The sequence below is a fragment of the Malaclemys terrapin genome, chromosome 11 (assembly GCF_027887155.1).
Source record: "Malaclemys terrapin pileata isolate rMalTer1 chromosome 11, rMalTer1.hap1, whole genome shotgun sequence".
NCBI classification, from domain to species: domain Eukaryota; kingdom Metazoa; phylum Chordata; order Testudines; family Emydidae; genus Malaclemys; species Malaclemys terrapin.
This window is the reverse complement of record NC_071515.1, coordinates 42,089,707-42,112,618: the sequence shown is the minus strand read 5'-3', so window position 1 is coordinate 42,112,618 and position 22,912 is coordinate 42,089,707. Positions and strand designations below refer to the sequence as shown.

At 38.8% G+C, this 22,912-nt stretch overlaps 1 protein-coding gene across 1 annotated transcript in view; it reads left to right on the top strand.

Annotated features, from left to right (window-relative positions):
* Positions 1 to 22,912, top strand: part of UBR3 (ubiquitin protein ligase E3 component n-recognin 3) — a 217,142-nt gene that overhangs the window by 168,512 nt on the left and 25,718 nt on the right. Inside the window, exons 32-33 of the mRNA XM_054043660.1 lie at positions 9,002 to 9,107; positions 17,354 to 17,454. Coding sequence (XP_053899635.1) covers positions 9,002 to 9,107; positions 17,354 to 17,454 — 207 coding nt within the window. The remainder of the gene's footprint in view (positions 1 to 9,001; positions 9,108 to 17,353; positions 17,455 to 22,912) is intronic.

The window sequence follows — 22,912 nt, the reverse complement described above, 5'->3', positions numbered from 1 at the left end:
ATTTCACAAAATATCATTTAGAAACATAAGCCTGACAAAATTCTTCTTTTTTTGCCATGTATAATTATCCTTCCATAGTCCTGTATTTTGTTCCATTAAAAAAAAAATATTTACAAAATACCTGCAGTTTCTTCATTATCTTTATGTAGATAGAACTGAATCTTTCTTTCTTTCTTTCTTTCTTTCTTTCTTTCTTTCTTTCTTTCTTTCTTTCTTTCTTTCTTTCTTTCTTTCTTTCTTTCTTTCAAGATGAAATGATTGCTGGTGAGCAATTTGTTTCCTTATGTAGTAATTTAATACTATTTTGAGTTGAATCTTATTCTTAGGAAATGTAGGCTTTATTTGTACAGTACTATACTAACTTTGGTCTTTCTAAACCTGCTTCTGTTCAGTATAGGACAATTTAAAATCCATGCAAATGTAAGCTCCCATAGATCTTGCATTGATTCTCTCTCAGCTGTGGTACTCAGGTATCTCTCTTGTGATTAAGCACATCAATCTATATTAGTCTTGTAACAACTGTAAAGTTGGTTGATAAGATATTGCAGAAAATGGAATATGGTGTCCCAGGTGAGCTATTACAGCAGCAAGTGTCAGTGAAAATGGTGGGAACAAATAGGTCAAGTGCTGTTTTAGTAGATTGCACCATGAGGGCAGCTGCACTTGGGAAGTAAAATTAAGAATGATTAATGTAGCTGCTAGAGTCAGTGACTGAGCCAGTGTGACAAGAATGATAAAGGAAATCTGGCCATGTAATTGTCATTTTAAGGTTTAAAAATTTTGTGAATTTATGAAAATATGTGCTTGTATACCATGTACAACACAAACATGCATGTCAAGTCCTCTTTATCTCACATGTAGGTTCTTTAGAAGTGGTGCGACATTAGGCATTGATAGCAACATGAGGTCAGAGTTCTTGAAACGTTGTTGTTAAGGAGAAATAATTATATCCTCTAATATTTGTACAAATTTTATTTTTTACTTTGGAATATTGTAAAGGTTTATAAAAAGCTCAGACATCTCAATTGCTTTTTTTTCTAGGATTTGGTCAGAAGAATGCAGAACGGAATTCTCCTGGCCTACCATAGCATGTTATGTAATGTGATATGAAATACCTTCTTTCTTCTTATGTAAATAACATATGCTAAGGAGAAAGGTATATGAAAACAGAGATCTCATCTCCTTGAGTTTTTTATAAATACTATTGATTCCTTCAGTGTCTAAGTAGCAGTGTTCATCTTCTAATGTAGTACAGACATTTTTGATCCAGATTCTCTCTCCCTCCTGTCTTCTCTATTACATTCTGATGTTCCTTTGATGTGTGTTTCATTACGGTATTTAACTCTCTAATGTCCCATAAATATTACAAAATCCTATTTTTCCATATTTTTCACTTTCCTTAAGTATTTGTACTTGCTTATCCTTTCCAAGTAACTATTAATTCAAAGTGCCCTGATAGCAGCAGATGGAGATAGGAAAATTCAACATTTCTGATCTCAACCTGGGATGAAAGGTCATTTCTGGTGTAGGCTTCCAGTCAGAGCTGACTGTGAGAAAGCCAAAGGAAACAGTGATCTCCATATGAGCTTACAGCACCAGTTTTTTAAATTGGAAGGAAATTTACATGTATATGAATATTGGAAGAGTATTTGGGACTCTTGTAAGCTGTCCTTAAAATGAAGTGCTCAACACCTTCTTATCCTTGTATAGTGGTCCTAAGCAATGAAAAAGTGTCTCATTAGGTTGTTTCTACATCCTCTCTAATGGCTCTTGTTCAGTTTAGAGCGCAGCATTCTGTATTATCAGATGACTTGATAACGTCAGTTGTCAAGGATATAATGCCAGTGACTGTTTTAATCAGTTACTTCAATGTTTTCCATCAGCCTAGCTAGCTTTCTTAATACACAGAATTTCTTAAGCACTTGAAACAAATTGACATTGCACAGATAATAAGTATGCTCTCTATTGAACTCTGTACCAAGCTCCTTAGCCAAATCAAATGATAGTTCTTGGCTCCATCCTTTGGATCGAACCACACTTTCCACACTGAAATTTAGATCCACCATCCAGAGATGATATATGTTGTTTCTTCCGGGAAAGTCATTTGGTTCTTGTATTGTTCCCCCAGTATAGATTGTAGCATTTCTATCTCGCAGAGTTTAGTAATGTGAGCACAATTGAGTAGACTCCCAGGTAACTTCTTACAGGAGTCATAGAAAAAGGTAAAACTCTCTTTCAACCACATCCTGATCTTTTGCTATTATGAGCATCTCCCAGGCGTATGCAAACATTCCTACTGCTGCTGCTGGCTCCTCAGCCATCTGGGTGTGCCTGTCTCCCCTTTTGCCTTCTTCAGTCACAGCTGGTAGTCTGTCTTGACACTGATTTCAAGAAAGCCAAAACCTCTGCCGAACCTAGATAGCTCTCACTCAGCTTAAGTACGGAGGTCAACTAAAAATATAGCAGCAAAAAGTATGCTTTATCACACAGCAAAGAGCCCCACTTGCTGGTCGCTAAGAAGTCTGACATATCTTCTGTACCCGAGGAAGGAATCTAAAAAGAAAGCCAATGATATTCTTCAAAGAAAAAGGGCAAATTTCTCTCTCATCCTCTCTAAAATAGATCTCTTACTGTAAGGACACCACTCTGAAGAGTTTTGGTCCAGAGGATATTAGCTACTTAATCAGTGTAGTGCTCAAGGCCTTAGATTTGTCTGATGACGCTGCATCACCTATTGCCTAAAAGAAAAAGGATTTTCCTGACCTTCACAGAAAGGAAATTTTTTCTCACTATTTCCAGTCTACAGGATCAGTGATGAATGGGAAGAAAGACAGCAAATCTTTCCTACTGAAGAGATTAAATAGGCTAACTAAGCTCTATAAAGAGGAAAAAGGAAATCTGGGACTCCTTGTTAAAAATCAGTACTCCAGCCAATGTCTCCAGTAATGATCTACATAGAGTCCTGACCAGGAGTTTGGGGGAAGGAGTGCAATAGGGCTACTGGTTTCATACTGCGCCTGAAACAAGAAGCACCTACTATGCTCCACTTGCAGAGGACTGTTTGCTGCCTCCTGCAAGCTGTCCCTGTTAACACTGGAAATAAGAATAATAGTCTCTGGAATGGGGAGAAGAAAAGGGTAGATCAAGAAAAGTAAAGTCAAAACAGAGACTTATGAGCATTACAGAAAAACAGGTAATATTTATCTGTATTTAAAAATACAAACGTGAGAAGAATTGAGGATAAAAATGTGCTCGTGACTTTTGAAGGGTAAAATAAATATGTGAGCCAAACATGCAGTTTTTCATCACTCCTACAGCACCTCCTCCATTCCGTATGTAGAATGTGATACCTCATATGAATGAAGTTGCTAAACTCTCTCTTTGACAAAAGACAATGCAGTAGGTTAAATAGATATGCAAAGTTTCCTTGTAGGGAAGAAGAAGAGTTCCAAACTAAACAAGAAGAAAATATGTAGCTTCAGTAAATTTAATGTAGATATTGTAAATTTAGCAGACATTGGATACATCTTGCCATTCACCTATCAAAATAACATATAATCATCTCTCCAAATTAGTTTAGTTTGTCCTATGCATAGATAGAAATGAAAAATAAAAAGATCTATGGGGGACCATCTTTTTCTGTCTTCCTGTGGAATCAAAAATGCATACCAGTATTCCTTAATATTGAAAATAATAAAGGATGTGATTACAGCAGCAAGTGCTGGTGATCTATATATATATAGAATGCCTGTTATCCTTGATGTTTGAGAGGAAGAACATTAGAAGACTCTTCTCTAGCAGCTTCAGTCTCAAAGCAGTGCTAGTGTCTTTTCTCTCCAGCTGCTCTTTTGAAAGTGCTGACTGATTAATTCATCTCTGCTGTTTCACAATAAGAGCTGGCATGGGGCAGCTGAAAAGAACAGACCCCCGATAGCTGATGACATATTTTTTTTTGAGCAAGATAATTTTTGAGGGGAGTGTTTGGTAATACATTACCATGAATCAAAGTGAAAACTAACTTTTAGACTGTAAGTGTAGATGATGTTTTGTTAAGTATGTTACATAGTTTGTGCTCATAAATAGGTACTCTCTGAAAACAAAAACAATCTAACTCCTCTTTCTAAATAGTACTAAGGCCTCAATCCTGCAAACCTGTGGGCAGGTGCTTAACTTCACTCATGTGAGTAAGCCTGCTGAAGTCACATGTCTATGTAACTGTGGGTGTTCTCATTATCCATATAAATGTCTAATCCAGGAGTCAGCAACCTTTCAGAAGTGATGTGCCGAGTCTTCATTTATTCACTCTAATTTAAGGTCTCGCGTGCCAGTAATACATTTTAACCTTTTTAGAAGGTCTCTTTCTATAAGTCTATAATATATAACTCAACTGTTGTTGTATGTAAATTAAATAAGGTTTCAAAATGTTTAAGAAGCTTCATTTAAAATTAAAATAAAATGCAGAGCCCCCTGGACCGGTGGCCAGGACCCAGGCAGTGTGAGTGCCACTCAAAATCAGCTCGTGTGCCGCCTTCGGCACATGTGACATAGGTTGTCTACCCCTGGTTTAATCCTTTGTGTCCTGGTAGGCTTTTGGACTCAGTGCTAACTTCTGGCAGTGAGAATCACAAGTTAATTGTATTGTGTGGTGGTTTTCTTTTTAAATTAAATTTATTTACATTTGGTCAACTTAATTGGCTGTCACCTCACTCATGTATTATATGAGGAAAAATAGGAGACTCCAACTTAAGTTGTCCTATCCCATTCATTACATTGTAAACCTGAAATTTTTGATACTTCTATGATTTAAAAAAATTAACAGACTTTTTCAAATAGCTTGAAGAATATTAGTTTGGAGATTCCAGGCCAGAGCCCTCACTTGCCTCTGCACACCATCACTGCTTGATGACATTGTATTATCCCTGGGAGAGGGGCCCATAAGAAACACTGTTGTGTATGGAGGTGTCTGGGATGCCTGTTGAGTTACGGTTGTCATCCTCTTGCTGCTGGAGAGCAGTTAGGATGGCTCTTTAATAATTCATTGTCATTTAATATATTGCTTTTGCTTGTTAACAGAAGAGGCTGTACTTTAGATCTTTAAAACGAAGTCTATGGAAAATGAGGTAATTGTTTTTTATAGGCCTCTCTCCACACTTTGGTGAGGTGCAATCATGGCAGAACATAGTATATAAAGGCAGATAAATTTTGCCTTTGTGTAGCCCCACATGGACTTCCATTGCATCACATAAACACATAAGCAGGAAAACATTTCTGCTATTCTACTCCAAAGGTTGTGGTTTGAATGTTGAGGTATACAAAACAAGCTAATTTTTGTGAAGAAACCCCATATCATGCCTTTCTCTATTCTCTCTGAGGCCTGGTCTACACTGGGGGGGAATCGATATAAGTTACGCAACTTCAGCTATGTGAATATTGTAGCTGAAGTCAATGTACTTAGATCTACTTACCGCGGTGTCTTCACTGTGGTAAGTCTACGGCTGACGCTCCCCCGTCGACTCTGCCTGCGCCTCTCACTCCGGTGGAGTACCAGAGTCGACAGGAGAGCGCTCGGTGGTTGATTTATCGCGTCTAGACTAGACGTGATAAATCGACCCCTGCTGGATCGATTGCTGCCCGTGGATCCAGCCAGTAATGTAGACAAGCCATTAGTCCTTATTCTCTTGCTTTTCATAATCACATAGTCACCTCAAAAGGAGTAGTAAAAAACAACAAATGGCCACTTCAGGACTTCATTTTACTAAACAGTGAAGAATACTTAGACATCAAGAAAAGAACTCAAAAACCATGTCTTTTTGCTACTGTGTTCCCATTAGGGGGCAATGTATTCTTTTGTTACTCTAAATCTAGAAGAAAACACATTATGTTTGTGCTCCATTGACATGGGAGAATTATTTTTATATTTTAAAATAGCATCGTAGAAAATTTTTCATTTAAAAAAAAAATCCAGCATAAGCATTGCTCATTTTTGCCTATCTTAGACTGAATATCCTGCATTGTATTTATATAGAACAGAAGTAGGTAGTAAGATTAATGTCTCCTAGATCCATCACAAACAAACTAAGATTTTGTGTTTTATAAAGCTTTTGGTAACAACAATTTTTCTGTTCAAATTAATACTACAATACAACACGTACTAATTTCACAAACATATAGCCAGAACATACAAATAATAAACCCTCTAGTGCTAGATTTTGATGCTTGACCAATTCATTTTATGTTAAATGTAAGCTTCGAAAATAGTCAATATGGGAACAAAGAGTTAATTACTCTGAGCACATTTGTGCCTCGTTGCTCCTTTCTGTTTGAAGCAAGGAGCAGTTTAGTGTAAATTATCATGTTTTCTATTTTTTTTCCTTGGAGAAGGGAGGAAACCAATAGTTTTGTGGTGTTCATTTAAATAAAAAGAAATTAGTATAATTTTCTGAAAGATCAGTATATTCTCAGGGTGTTGAGACATCTGTCAACAAAACATTTTGTTATAATTTCTTGCTAGGAGAAATGAGGATTTATTTTATCCTCATTGACTGATTTTATTCAGAAAGCAGGTGACAGCAATCAGTTCCAGTGTCATCTACATCTTCAATTATTTTACAAACCCCGGGAACTAATTACAGCCCTCAGGCTCCGGCAGAGTCAGCTGACTGTAGCATAAGACTTTTTTGGCCACCAAATACCTCTGAGTAATTGTCTATTTGTGGAAAATAAATTAATAGCAACTATTTTTATTTAAATATGGAGACCTGTAGATATGTGTGCAGGTGGAATGAGTACGTGATGGGGGTTGCAGAAAGAGAAGGAAAGGAGAGACATTAAACATGAAGCAAGAGAAAGAAGTAAAAGATTTGAGGAGAAAATGGGAGAGAGGATTGAGCAAAAAGGAAAAATTGAAGGGAAGTAGAGGAAGAGAGAGTGAAAATAAGAAGGAACCATTATTTAACTTTACAGAAAAATTAGAGTGGGGCAGACACTGAAACAGACACAGCAGAAGACACCAATATAGTGTAAGTTGAAAGAAAATATGTAGTGAAGAAAGGGAAAAGGAAAAACTGAGCCAAATTATGGGAAACCTAGAAGGTTCATTTTTTAAAAATAGGACTTTCATATCAAAACATTACAGTAGAATAGCATATACATTTTCACTAGGGATGTAACTGTACAATAAACATACAAGGAGTAATTGAAAGCGCTTCCCGGGGTCTCAAAATCTGCAAAATGTAAAAATTAGGGACCACTCTGAAGATGGTGCCTGCACTGATTGTGACTGCCAGCCTAAGTTACATAACAAAGAGGAAATCTGAAAAAAGAGCAGATGTATGTAGTCCAAGTGAATAGTTATCCATAATTCATGAATATATTAGTTTGTTTGTATGGACCAATTGTACAATTCGCATCTATGTGGCAATAATCACATATAATATATAATTCTGTAATAACTTACATTAATAGTATAATCGCGCCTTTTGTTCAAAAGGATTTTAAAAGTATTTTGAAAATAATCATATATATATCCAGGGCCCTTGACATACAGTCACATGTGGGTTGGAGGGTGATGACAAACTGCACAACGCATTGCAGAAAGGATATGTGGGCAAAATAGTGTTCTTAAGAAAAATACCATGCTATCTGTAATGTCAATGCAGAGTAGGCAGAAACTTTGTTTTTAAAGTCTTATCCAAAAGATGACTGCATAATAAACTTGTGGCACTAAAAGTTTCTACCCCCAAAAGATGAAGGGCTGGAATCTGAACCTTTGATTCCAGCAACTTTAGGAATTTTAAACCTTAGACATATGGAACACAAGAAGAGTACTTCAGATACGAGACAAACAAGTGAGAGCATGGTGTCACTGTTTTGAATTGGGGCTGTATCTATGCAACTCGTAAATTCTGATTGATATTGTGAAGTTGTATTATAAAAACCTTGTGTGTCACGAGTAACCGCCAGCAACAACGCACAATAAGGGTAACATTACTGCAACCCCCTCTACAATATCCTTGAGACACCCCCCCCATTCCATGACACCCTTTAGAGTTGGGACCCGCACAGTTACAACACCGTGGGACCTGCACAGTTACAACACCATGAAATTTCAGATTTAAATATCTGAAACCCCCATGACATTTACGATTTTTAAAATCCTATGACAGTGAAATTGACCAAAATGAACCGTGAATTCGGTAGGGCCCTAATTATACCCCATGAATAGTTAGTTCTGTTGATAAATATAAGGGCAGAGCAGTGAGCGCTCTGGCTCCTACTGTACGCCAGGCTCCAGCTGCTGGTCCTGGCCAGGCTGGTGAGGGATGGGACTTCCTCTTCCCCTGCAGAAGCCGCTCCTGGGGCCGGGTAAGACCCACCTCCAGGAACCTCCCCCGACAGCAGGAAGCTTTGCGGCCGCTAGCTGGGAGCCCAGCTCTGAAGGCAGCATCACTGCCAGCAGCGGTGCAGAAATAAGGGTGTCGTGGTATTGCCACCTTTACTTCTGTGCTGCTGCTGGCTGCGGCACTGCCTTCAGAGCTGGGCGGCCAACCAGCATATGCCACTCTCCAGCCATCCAGCTCTGAAGGCAGCACAGAAGTAAAGGTGGCAATACCATGACTCCCTACAATAACCTTGCGACCCCCTTCCCCACAACCTTGTTTTGGATTGGGACCCGCAGTTTGAGAAATGCTGGTCTCCCCTATTAAATCTGTATAGTATAGGATAAAAGTACACAAAAGACCAGATTTCACAAGGGAGACCAGGTGACGCGTTTTTCACAGTCATGAATTTGGTAGGGCCCTAGGTATAATCCCTGGGTTTCGAAGCATAGGGGAAGTTATGAGAGAGAGGATCTTGTAGACCTGTCATTAGAGCATCATTTATAACATTCTAAAAGATATCAGGTTTTGTAGAAGGCTTAGGAAATAAATAGTGGTAAACTGATATAAAATAGTTTAGATATATTTAACAAAATTATCTTTTTTCCCCCCCACCAATTCAGATCAGCTGTTCCATGTTTTGGCCATGCACATGCGGCTTTACAGCATTGACTCTGCGTATAACCCATGGAGAAAACTAACACAGCTAATGCAGGATAGGAATTCACAGTAAGTATTTTAAAATACCCAACATCAGTATAGTTCTGTGGACAAAATGAGTTACAACTTTCTGAAGCTAAAAATCTTTACTTGTCAACAATTTGAATTGCCAAGCATGTAAGATACAAAACTTAATGTCTAACACACAGTGTATTTCTTTGCGGAGAAGAATTTTCAAATCTGTTTTATACAAAATATTAGAGATTAATATTTGTGATTTAAAGTAATACTGTTAAGCCAAGTAGGCCCAACATTAAGGATGGTAGGAAATTGGGCTTGTAATTTTCTGTACATTTTGATCTTTTAACTTATATAGCCAGGGACAATGGAAGCAACTCTTTTTGTCACACTTTATGTTAAGATTCCATTTACAAATGATTTATAAAGAGTTATAATAATAATAATAATAATTAATAATAAATGGAGATATCCTATATCTTAGAACTGGAAGGGACCTTGAAAGGTCATCAAGTCCATCCCCCTGCCTTCACTAGCAGGACCCAAGTACTGATTTTGCCCCAGATCCCCAAGTGGCCCCCTCAAGGATTGAACTCACAACCCTGGGTTTAGCAGGCCAATGCTCAAACCACTGAGCTATCCCTCCCTCACATTAAATGATTAATAGATGTTATAAGAATGTTACTGACATAAATAGTATATGTCAAAATGGTTATAGGCTAGAATGTGTCATAGTTTATTATAAGCAGTTTATTGATCTGTTGGACTTTATAACAATTGATTAACCATATATTAAAACATCTATAAATCACTTATTAACCCTTTTGAAACTATTTCTAAATGGAATTTTGATATAAAATGTGACCCCTTTTTCTTTGAGGTACTTTATCCTAATTTCTCTTTTATTCTTTCATACTTCCTTCCTTCACATTGGTCTTGTGGTTAACCTCATGAGAGTGCCTGAATCCAATAGTAAAAGTTGTCTGAATATTTATTTAAAAGAAAAATATATAATTAAATTAATGGAAAATCCCCAGATACCTAGCAATAAACACCATGCATTGTGGAACAGTATGGAGGAAAGCATGGAGGTTGTGTGCGTGCAAAGATGACAAATAACCAAATGGTGGAGGAGGTGGAGAGGAAATCATTCAGTTAGAGACAAGCAGGAAGGGGAAAGAGTCGCAAATGATCCTGGTCTGAATTAACGAGAGTTTGTTGTTCTTTTGGGCACACTGCAAGACCGACTTTTTCTCCTTGGCTTTTGGGAGTGTAGAGGTGTGAAAAACTGGGCAATAGGGAGATCTGTGAGAAGACCAAGAAAAAAATCTATGCTAAAATATTGTTCTTTATTAGAACAATTAAGGCAATCTGTTCAGTTATGTGTATTATATTCAAGGACATCCAGAGCTTTGAATTGATGCTCTTTTTTGTGTGGCAGTAAAATCTGGATATCTCCTCTTTGTGGAGACTCATCTTTCTGCTTTTCCTCAATCTCTCTGCCTTGTCGCCTCTTTTTAATGAGAGGGGATATGAAAGGTCTGCTACCACCACTACTGAGAGTGGTGGGAAAGGCTAGGTTCTCCCTCCTTTGAAACCACATTGATCCCCTCTAAGGGAGCAGCTAGTATTACCAGAAGGATGCTGAGTCCCTCTATCTCTGCATACCGAGCACTGTCCTCATAGATGAGCTGCTCCCCTGTGGCCATATTGGATATGTCTACACAGCTTGCAGCATGAGCCTTGAAGCCCAGGTCGACAGCCTTAGGTTTACGGAGCCTGTGCTAGTGCACTAAAAATAGCTGTGTAGATGTTGCTGCTTGGGCTCTGAAGCCTAGTGAAGGGGTTGGGCTTCAAAGCCCGAGCTGCAACATAAAAGTGCTGTTTACATGGCTATTTTTAATGTGGTAGCATGAGCCTAAGTCTTTCAACCTGGGCTTGGAGGCATGCTGCCACTGGCTCTGTCAGCATGCCCATTGACAGTTCTGCAGTCTGAGTGCTTCTCCCCTCTCCCTATTGCTAAAGATTGGTCTAAGAGCTTCCAGTAAATTGAGGACTGGTGGATGAATGGTTACTGGGCCTTCAAAACTGATCTTGGATGACTGTGGCAGGGGCTGTCAGAATTTATGATATTTAGGAAAAATCACTGTAATGACCAGGCCTGCTTCTAGTTAAGCATTTGCTGCCTTTTCGCTTGGATGTGGACCTGGTTACAGTAAAACACACCTGGGTGTGATATCAGGATTGGATTAGTGCAACGTGCTCTGCATGAAGAACACTTGAAAGTTACCTTTCTAAAGTTTTCTCCATATATTATGATTTCCATACTGATCTCTACAAGCAGTCATTGGTCAGCCAGGGATAGCCTATCTCCCCGTGAAAGGCATTTTGGGTACTGCTTGTGCCTAATTTCATAATATTAAAGTTTAACAATGGGAATCACAAACGAAGGATTACCTATGTCTGTGGAGGGTATTAGGGGAGAAGAGGGAGATTTGGCTGTGAGTGGCTACTGAGATTTTTTTTTTTTTCTATTTGAGCTTTTGAATCAGTTGAAAGATTTCATATCTATGTGATGTAGCAAACAAGTCCCATGGAACCTGTACAGGTTTACACAGAGCCTGTTTATGGAACTTAGAGCCCTTAGTGATTATGGAGCTATGGGCCACACTAGATACTGTGCTCAAAAACCTCTGAGATAAGTAGTTACAGATGCAGCTGGTGGTATAATAGGTTTCTTACTTCTGAAACTGATGTTTCTTGGTTTTCTAAATATTTACTGTAATTAGTGCTGACAGGTTCAGGTTTTCCAAGTGTTCTTGTACCCATTCTTTATCTATAAAAGCCATACAAGAGGAACTCTGCCTTGATTACTCCATTATACTACATGTGTAGAATTCCAGGTATTGGTTTTAACCTATAAAGCCCTAAGTGGTTCAGGACCTGTTTACCCGAGGAAGAGCCTTTCTCATCATGCCATATTACCACAGTTCAGATCAGCAGAGGAACTCAAGCTGGAGCTCCCTCAGTAGAAATGAGAGGGAGCTGCTGGCTGGGCATTCTGTTAAGGTTCTTCAGTTTTGCGCTGTTACCTGCCTTAGTCCTTCGGAGCTCAGATTGGTAACCTATTGAGCACACTGCAAAGCCCATCTTTTTTCTTCTCTACAGCTGTTGAGGAAAGGGTGGCAAAGGAGGATATAGTTGCAGCCAGTCTTTTTGCATTATTTTGTGATTTTAATTTGTAGAGTAAGCACCCAGAGCACAGTTTGAGCTCCTGTAATTACACTTTTGGAATTTGAAGAAATAAATAGAATCTTGGAGTGAACTATGACATATTGAGCATGTGTGATTTGAAGCTGCTTCAAAATTCACAGGATCTTTTTAAAGTGCATCTTTTTCAGATACAGTTGTAAGAACTCAGCATAATGAGAAGCTGATTTACTACAACTCTTGCCAATAACCTGCAGAAGGTTAGAAGGTTGTTGGAGAAATATCAGTGCAGGCTTAGGAAATGGATTGTACTCTGTCATTTTGAGTCTAACTAAGCATTTTAGTAATTTAAATCATCATCTTTCCCAGGTCAGGACTCTCCCAGTAGGAGAATATCTGTCAATAAAAGAAAAAGATCCAAATAGCTTCACTTGCTTATTCTGATTGCAAACAGCATAATGACAAAGTCCCAACAGCTAAGCAACTTTTGACTGAACATCACTAACGTGTTCACTTGTGCTACCTCTAATCTTCAGACAAAAACCAACACTAGCAAAACCAGTTCTGTGTCAGAAGAGTACTGTTCATCCAGGTTCTTTGTTTTGTAAAAAAACAAAACTTCCTAGTAACATTCTGGATTTGTTCTATCTCATTTTTAGTTTAAATTAACATTTTAATTGAAAACAGTTTTCGTAAGGAGATTAGTTGCATAACTATATCCTTTTATAACAGGTTTTTTTCATTTTCAGCTTTGTAAATAATCTACAAAACACAAACAACATTGCATTGTATTTTTGCAGCTCTTATATAATGTTAATAACTTTCTCTATATAAATACAAATTTAGACTTAAAATCTCCTGACTCTAGATCTCACACTTTAAGCTTGGTTTTCCTCTACACAACTGACACTAATTTGTATATCAGGCTGGAGATTTTATGCCAAACGTATAGGAAAATTAAATCAAAATAATACTTCTACTTAAAAAAAAAAAAGTCAGTTTGCTAACAGCCCCAGTCTATGCCAAGATCTGCCTCCATAATTGGTGAGGGATCTGGCTACCTGAGAGATTGCTTCCATTCTTGGGTGATGCCTCATTGAGTGCTTGAATGAAAAGTCAAAGTATGGCTCGCAGAGCCCCCCACATTCTCCACCTACTAGATGAGGGGGGGAGGGAAGGGAGCTTGGGGCTTCTGCCTTGTAGCAGGGCGGTGAGGTAGGGGCTTCTGCCCAGCAGGGAGGAGGGGATCGGGGCTTCAGTTCCACCTGCCAGGGGCATATCTGCCGGGGCTTCAGCAGGAGCAGGGCTGAAGTCCCCGAGCCCCAGCAGGCGCACCCTGATTCTCGAACTTCTGAAGATAGTCGTATGCGGCTCAGAGGGTCAGTAAGTTTGGCCACCCCTGATATATAAGCACTCAGGATGGAACTGTCCATAAAAAGTTGTGAAGTTCCCCTATACGCTACGTGCACCCAGGCACAGTTCTCTTAACAACTGCAAGTTAAAGTGCTCTTTGCCTGGATGGGCAGTCAAACCTTTTCTGCTCGTTTCTTGTGTGTTGCAGAGAAGCTGCACAAAAGGAAGATTATGGTCAAGCCACCTTTTGACACCATGTGGTGCTAAATGAGCAGCTTTGCATTTACCAGGAGTAAAGCTCAGGGGCTGAGGGAGGAAGAGGGAATGTTTTAAGCAGACAGTCCATGAGAGACAGAGACCAAAAGACAGTGACAGTGGTACATTAGTTGAGGTTTCTGCAAGTGGCAGTTGCCTATATACAGTCTGTGACCCCACCTCTGTTCAGGGAAACAAGAGTTATGAGCATTTTTTAAATAAATCGTATTAGAAAATACATTGACACTGCATCACCAATTTCTCATCAAATGAAAAACTGACCTGCTGCAAAAGCCCACAAACATTAGCAGCAAAAGGGCAACAACGTAAAGCTATGTTATGTCCTATGTGGTGCCCAATACAAAGAGTAGAATTTAGAAGTGGTGTAGGCTTGTCCTTGTTGATGAAGCTTCTGTACTTGGCCACTCTTCTTCCCTTCCGCCAGATTGCCCCTGACAATGCAAACAGAGCCTTGGTTCAGCCTTCACACCTTATTTATTGAAAATCCTAATGTTTATAGCTTGTGTGTCATTCTCTTCTCTCCCTTGGGGACCAATATTTCTAGGGCTTTGTTCCCTGATGAGATCACCCATAGACTGGCTTTGTTTCCCCTTCCCTTCATCATCACAGAACAGGCCAAATGGAGTAAACCAGAGATTAAGAGGTGCTTTGTACTCGAGGAGACTCTCTCAGGAGCTACAGAAGGGTAAAGTGGAGCATTTCCACAATTGCTCCCGGTCCCAGCCCATGGACTTTTGTTTTGCCAGAGAAATGTAGCCCAGTTGTCTTGGACTAGAGGGAGAAGTCAGTCCCAGAAAGGAAATCCAGTAACAAATTTTCCATTTATGGACATATCAGAAGGTGCCTCGTTGTACTGTATCGTATAGATTATTTTCAAAATGGATGCATGGATTCATTTTACAGTACCTTGCTTCAGCACCATGAGAAGTTATATTAACTAGCTTTTCATTAGCTGCTACTGTGGTACAATCTGTTGGAAAGTCAGACTTATCAGGCTTTCTCATATGCATAGAGGATTAGCAGGATGGATAAGTTCCATACTCTAAACAGAGTTTATAAATGCAGTTTCAGTGTCATAATGAAGAAGTTGCTTAGGCTGTTAACGAATGACAGAGCGCTTTTTAAGTGCTTAATGTGCTGCAGTTATTGACGTAGACTGAAGCAGCTTATCGAAAACCTTGACATTTCATATAGCTTTACTTCTCCAATTCATATGGAATGAATAAATTAGGCAAGCATTTCACTTGTTCTCGCATTTAAAAAGTGAGTCTTCCATACTTTTTTTGTGATGTTGCCAGTCATCACTGCATACTATATAAATTGGAATCTTATCTAATTTATCATGTCAAAATTGGCATTTGACCTAATTGTCTGTTGCTGTGAAATGGCTTTAACTCTGATACCTTCTGAAGGAAAGAACTTTTCAAATATGAACATGACCAACTAGAGTTAAGAGTTCTTTTTCTTTCTTTCTCTCTTTTTTTAGTGAATTTAAAATTCTGGAAAAAAAATTAAGGTGAGAAATGTATTAAAATGACTTGTTTATAATTTAGGGCACCAGCCTAATGAAACTTTTATAAATCTATCTCACAAAAAGCAAAATAAAACTAATCATGGGTAAAATTTTCAACAGTGCCTAAGTGATTTAGGAGCCTACATCCCTATGTTTCAATGAGATTTAAGCTCCTAATTGCCTGTGTCATTTCTGAAAATGGGACTAGGTCAGGGTTTCTCAAACAGGGGTCGCCGCTTGTGTAGGGAAAGCCTCTGGCGGGCCGGGCCGGTTTGTTTACCTGCCCCCTCTGCAGGTCCGGCCAACTGTGGCTCACCCTGTCCCGTGCCCCAACTCCCTGCCCCCTTCCACACCCAAACTCTGCTGCTGGTGGTGGGGGGTGGGGAGAAGAGGCGCTGAGCCAGATAGGAAGTCTGCTGGCTCCACCAACCCCCCGTCCCCCCCCGTCCCCCAGCACCAGCGGGGGTCCTGGGCCATGCGCCGCCTTCCGCCTCCCCCTCCACCACCAGCAGAGGTCCTGGGCTGCTGCCAGCCTACCCCCAGCACCCGGGGCACCCCCAGGCAGCAGCCCCCCCCACTCCAAGTTTTAGTCACAGGTATTTTTAGTTTACTGCCCGTGACCTGTCCATGACTTTTACTAAAAATACCTGTGACTAAAACGTAGCCTTACTTATAAGTAGATAACTGATAAAATTGTATTGTTGAATGAAACTGATTAATCAAACAGGAAATCTGTAGTATCTTTTTCTAGCCATATGAATTTTTTCATAAAACTTATGGTTCATAATAAAATGTTGCAGGATTGAGACCCTAAAAATCGGGCAGAAATCTAGCTGACTTTTTTCCTTTACCCTAACATTTGTAGGCTTGGCAGAATTCAATTTTTATTTTTATTATAATTCTGATGGATATGTGTATTTGTTAAACATTTATGTTTATTTCTTAATGTTTATTTTAAGTATGTTTTATTTTTATCAATTTAAGTATTTATAGCTGTGCAAAATTTTGGATTTAAGCATTTCTTTAATCAATTTAAATTTTCACAGTTGCAGGAAATTATGGCAGGAGTCAGACAATATGGGAATCAGACAATAGTTATTCATTGACAGTAGACATTGAGATTCAAAATGTTAAAGCTGTATAACCATTACAACACAAATTGTCAATATCCCATGTCAAAGTATACAAAGTAAATATCCTTACATCAAACTCTAATAAGTTCTCAAGCAGCATTTTTCTTACTTTGCCTATCTGTAAATTTTGATTATTGTTGATGTAAATATTTTTGTTGGTTTTTGTGTGTGTATAGTGAAATCAACATTTACCGATAAAAATCTAAGCCTTCCAAGCCTAAACATATGGCAGTACAGTTCTTATTCCATATCATGACGGAAAGGAAAGTCTTAAATAGGATCTCAGTGTTTTTTGGTGGAATTCATCCTGTGGGACAGAATGTTAATCTTGAATACTGTAATGATGTGTGTGTGTGTGTGCGTGCATGTGTGTGTGAATCTATATGTATATGTGCTAAACCTTTTGAGGAGGAACACCCTAAATTGCCTGCCAGAATTTTAAGGTTTTTTATAAATTGTTTTTGTGAATGACTGGGAGTTTGTGGATCATGAGCATTTAGGGAGACACATTGAATGTCGCAGGTGCGTTGTATCTTTAGGTCTTGAGAAACGTTTTTTACAGACAGTTTTAAAAGCTTAAAACTACTAGTAACAATAGTCAGATGCTCAAATTGTGATTTGTCATAAATACCATAGACTAAAATGTGATCTTAAAACTATAGTTTCATTAGTATTATCAGATATTAGAATTCCAAAAGCTTGCGATCATGTAATATTGCAATGACAAACATTTAAAATTAAAATGCAAAGTACAATGTAAAAATGAAAGATGGATTATAGTGTCAAAAGTGATGATTTTAATAATTTTTCAGGATGAGCAGTGAAGAATTACCAGAGGTTCCAGTACTTTACAGAGATGTCTCATCCCTTTTGCTCATCCAGATTTTAACCATGCCACAACCATTGTGCAAAGGTATGCTACAAAAATGCATATATTTAAATGATTGTAAACATAACTGTGTGCATTCATGGTAGTTTTAAAAACACAGCAAGTCAGAGCTTGTCTGCTGTGTTTTCTGAAATAGTGACTCTGCCTTATCTACAGAAGGTGGCATTAAACAGAAATTTTTGTTGTGGTTTGACAGGCTTATCTGTGTCCCCTGTCTTCTCTCACCTTATCAGTCAACCAGTACAACAAAGACCCAAAGCCTGAGAAAAACTATTAAGTTCTTTTACTGGAAAAAAAATAAAAGTGTCCTTTGTGTGACCTTCATCTCTTTTCTCTAGAGGGGCAGCTCAATATTTCAAGTTGAACTGAGTGCCTAAGGGTGAAAGATAGTAATTTATTTTGAGTTTGAGTTCAAATTGCAGCAATCATGTTTAATAGGAGGTCACATACAAAGATGTTAATTGCAGTAACGCAGCAGCTATAATGGAGTCAGCATATAGTATAACTTGGTATAAATTCTAAATAGACACTCATGAACTGAAGTCTTAGTTACCAAAATTCAAGATATTTGAAATATATCTATATTTGTAAAAAGGACAGTTGACCATGGTGTATTTTGTGAGTAGTCAATGTACGGCCCTAAACAAGACGACTTAGCTTTTGATTTCACAATTCTTTATTTTTACTTAGGATACAATCTGTGGAGGTACTTAGGTGCCTAACTCCCACTTCTAGGCACCGCTGCAATCCACAGTACTTCCACTCAGCTGGTGACTAACCCTGTAGGCTTCTCAGCTTACTTGTGCAGTAAAAGCTCCCTACGCGCTTGTGACTTGGCCCCTAAGAATGTGCACTGCGGCCTCACTCTAGGCGCCTGGGTGCCTATCTCCTCCCCGACGCCCACAGTGATTTATACACCAGGGGAAGGTAGGCATTTGGGTGCCAAAGGATATGTCTATTCTGCTGTTTAAGCTCAGGGTTAGTAGAAGTCGAGTTAAAAGACCTTGGGTTTGTTAACATAGGACTATAGCAGCTACACTCATTTGTAACCCTTGGTTAGGAATTGTTGAACCCTGGGTCCCAGCCTGGAGCTCCAGCATCTACACTGCATATGATGGCCTGAGTCCAACCATCCATTCCCAGATTTCCTAGTATCCTCCCCAAATGTGACTGCTCTAGCCCTCTCTTCGTGTGCAGTGTGGGAAAACTTGACTGTCCAGAGGACAAAGAAGGTCAGAAGGATTGCGAGATACTTTTGGCAGATTCCCGTAGCATGAGTCCACTGAGTCTCTGTCTACATTGCAAAGCAATAGGACTTGAACCTGGGTCCCGGCTTGACTCAAGCTCTGCCCCTCCATCTCTCACTCTCCAAACACAGAGATGGGAGCTCGGTGAAATGTGTTATTATTTGTACATGCAATAATAGTGATATTTAGCTCTTATGTAATGTGTATGTAATTCACAAAGTAAAGTATCATGATCACCCTTTTACTTATGGTGAAATTGAGACCGAGAGAGGTAAAGTGACTTGCCAAAGGTCACACAGCAGGTCAGTGGTAGAGCTGAGACTAGAACCCACATCTCACCATGCTACTTCCCAAGCTTTCTCCAACTTCTCGGTTTGATTCCAGAGCACAGCAATTGTGGCAGAACTGGACATGAGGATTCTGAGGCAAAGAGGATGCATGGGAAGTGGTCTTATACTTACCTATTCCTAGAATGCTCTTCCAACTTTATACTAAAGTATTTTATAGAAAAAATGGCATTGCAATATGATGCTAAACCTAGTGCCAGGGGGCTCTGAGTCATAAGAACAAACAGAAAATCTGTGTTTAGAATATATGGAGGGTTTTTTTCCTCTTCATTTTTTGAGAGAGACAATTTTATACTGGCATTGGATTCTGCATCATATTACAATACCCTTTCTTTGGAGTGCAGACAATTTTAAAGTCATAAAATATTTGTACATTTGATTATGGTCCCTATGATAAACTACAGTTACCTTATTCTTCAAGTATTTAATGTGTCAGTTCATCTTTTTTGCTTCAAATCCATTTTTGGGATCTAATCATATCTACATAGTATTCTTTGAGAACATTAGCACTTAAGAAGCAGGACTGAAACTTCATATATTGCCCTTCAAGTATAGTTCTGGGAATTGCATTAGCTACCTTATTAACTGTTGTACCATCTTGGTATCTTTTTCATTCCTACATTGATTAAGGCAAAATAATACCATTATAACTGTTCAGTCTCTTCATTCAGAGAGTGAAAATTGATCTGAACCCATTGTAAAGAAAGAACACAAATTAAGTCTTTTATTACAGAGAAGTTTAATGGTAGAGGTCAGAATATTTAAAGGCTCTAGTCACATCAATTTATTAAGAGAGGACTAAAAGAGTACACATTGTACGTGTAGAGTGCACCTGCTGTATAGCGTGACCTGCAAAATAGTCACTGTGATCATTTGCTGAAACAATTTATGGATTTTAAAAACCTAAACACTCTAAGATGGGCAGAGTTGATGTGTGCTTGACATGCTTGGCATTGTAATTAAGTGAAATTCTCTTCATATGTGTAGGGTACTGTGAATTCATCTTGAATGAACTGTCTATTCATTAGTGCAGTGCACAGAATAGACAGTTCTCGGGGAGTGAATCAGGGTTGTGTAGCAAATGCGGCTGTTGTCTATAGAAGTCCTGACACATTTGTTGCAGAAGTAGGTAGTTATGTAATGTATGTGGCAGGAGACTGCAGAAACGGAAAGGGTGGTCTTGTGGTTAAGACAGTTGAATGACATCCTTGTGAATTGAATTCTGCCCCTTCCTCTGCCACAGTATTCTTAATGCTGGGCAAATCACTTAAGCCAAACTTTTCACAGGTAACCACTCATCATAAGTTCCTCATTTCCTGGGTGCCTGACTTGAGACTGTGGGGTCAAAGCGGTAATGAAGTGAAGGAGAGCTGTGCTTTGAACATATAAAGTATCATATACATGCTAAGTACTCTGTAAAATCAGGAACTGGGTGTGTTAAGTTGGGCAACCACAATTGGTAGACACTTTTGACAATTTTGAACTTGCTTTCTCTTGATTTAGTGCCCCATCTGTGAAATGGAGATGATGATAATACCGTCTGACAGGGGCGTTGTGAGGATAAATGGATTGTTTGTGATAAGTACTATAGAAAAGCCCCAGAGGAAATTAATAATTTTGTATTCAGAACAGGATTTAGATGGTGTGCAGTAAATAAGACCCAGGGCCACACACTGAACGATGAGGTAAAAAGAAATATTAACTAGTTACCCCTTCAGTTACCCCATTTTCCCAGAACACAGAAAAAGGCAGGCATCTTGTGAAAAAATAGTATGAGATTGTGTAGTTATGTCTCATAATTCATGAACACCAGGGGCCCAAATGAAGGTTGTACAGGCAAACTAGCAAATAATTTGGGGTGGGTGGGAGGGGAGGAGAGGAGAAGGTTTAATGACCAAGCCAGGGCAATCCTTTTTAAAATCTTGTCTGAAAGATGATACCTTTGAAAACACGGTGCCCCCTAATAACATGCAAGGACATTGGTCAAGTACTGACTGAAGAAGAGCACAACCTATTGAATAACCAAAATATGGAGCTCAATTCTTCCTCTGTTCAGCTCGGCACTCAGTTTGCCACGGGAATGAGGTGGGCATGAACCATCAGAGAACTGCTTATAGCTTCCTGCTTCTTCACCAGCTCAGCATGAGCATCTGTGAAAGCAGCCTGGGAGTTGCTCTAACGTATGCCACTCTAAGGTTAAGTGACTTGTAGCCGGTCATAAGGGAAGTAATGTTTGCCTCCATTGCCCATTTATAGCCTGAATCCCTCTCTGGCACCATAAAGGGTCCAGCAACACCTCGGGTGAACATTATAATTTATCTTTCATCACTGGATATGTATCTTGACTAAATAGAGAAAAAGTCTTAGCTTGAATAGTAAATATTTCAGTTCTTACACTAAAAGTAGATTATGTATGCACAGGGGTTTTGGTTAGCCTTTCATGGATTATCTTAAATTTTAATGCTGACTTCCTTTTTTAAAAATGTTTTTTCAAATATCTGTTTACGTTTCAGTGAAAGAAAAAGGTTTGTTTAGGAAAGGTGACTATTTCCAGTTTATGCAAAATTGCTAACCTTTTCCTTTGAATTTGTTTACTCAGCAAGATCTCTTATTGCAGTTGTTGCCTTCCAGCATATGACATTTAATTAGATATAAATGACAGAATAAAAAGGCATATGCCGAGGTATCAATAAATGACTTATCACAGTACTGCTAGGATTAGGGGGTCTACAGCCTTTCCTTTATAAACTCTATAATGGACTTCAATGTAGGTTGTATAAAGATATATTAAAGATAAATGGGATGATTTTTGCACACACTTGTGTTTCACCCTAATCTGCTATACAGTTAAGAAATAATAAAAGAGACACTGCCTGGATATTTTAGTCATGTAAATGCAAAATTAGAATAGTACACCAATGTACAGTGGTCTCATTAATATGATTTTGTTTTATCCCTAACATGCAACAAACAATAATATGTAATTAATATGTTATTTATAGTAGATGCCCCAGTGCAAACACATTCTGCCTTTTGAGTGAGTGTGAGAGTGGGGGTGTGTTGGATTCCCAAAGAACCTAAAGTTCATATTGTGAAAAAGCTAACCTGCAAATCTAATTTTTATTAATTTTTTCAATTAAAGTACAAAAAGCATAACCACATTTTAAAAAAACCTGCGTTTTGAACTACCTAAATACAAAGGCTGAATTTAGCTTTGTTAGGATGAAAATGTACATACCCTAAATTCTATTGACTAGGACTTGCTAGGTCTATACTGCAGATGGGAAGTGTGCCTCCCAGCTCTGGTAGACAGGCATGCGTTGGCTCTGCTTAAGCTTGAGCACCAAAAATAGCAGTGTGGACTTTACAGCATAGGCTAGCCATTGGAATACGGACCCAGGGCATTAGTGTAGACCAGGCCTTAGAATGTGTCTGTCTACTGGGCCTGGGAGGCACACATTCAGTTGCAGTGTAGACATACCCTGATGCCCATGAAAGCTATGCAGTGGTGCAGGACTTGAGGGGAGGGGGCCAACCGAAAAGTAATTCAAATGTAGCATTTGAACTCTTCTGACTGCCTCAGGGCAGTTTTAAGTTTTGCTGGTTGCAAGAACCCATTAGGGTCAGTTATTCTTGCCTTGGATTAGTGGAATGCAAGATGCTCCAGCCATGCCCTCTTCTGTCATTTTTTGAGGGGTGTAGAAAAGACTTCTCACCCTATTGTACAAGAAAGTAAAGCAAAGGGGTCTCAAAAGAAATCAAGGAAATGGCCTTTAAAGAGACACTTTTAAGATAAAAAGTATATTATATAAAAAGAAGCTCTTTGTAACAATAGCTTTATTAGAATTAAAATACATTTTAAAAACTTATTTTATTTTTACCGTTTAT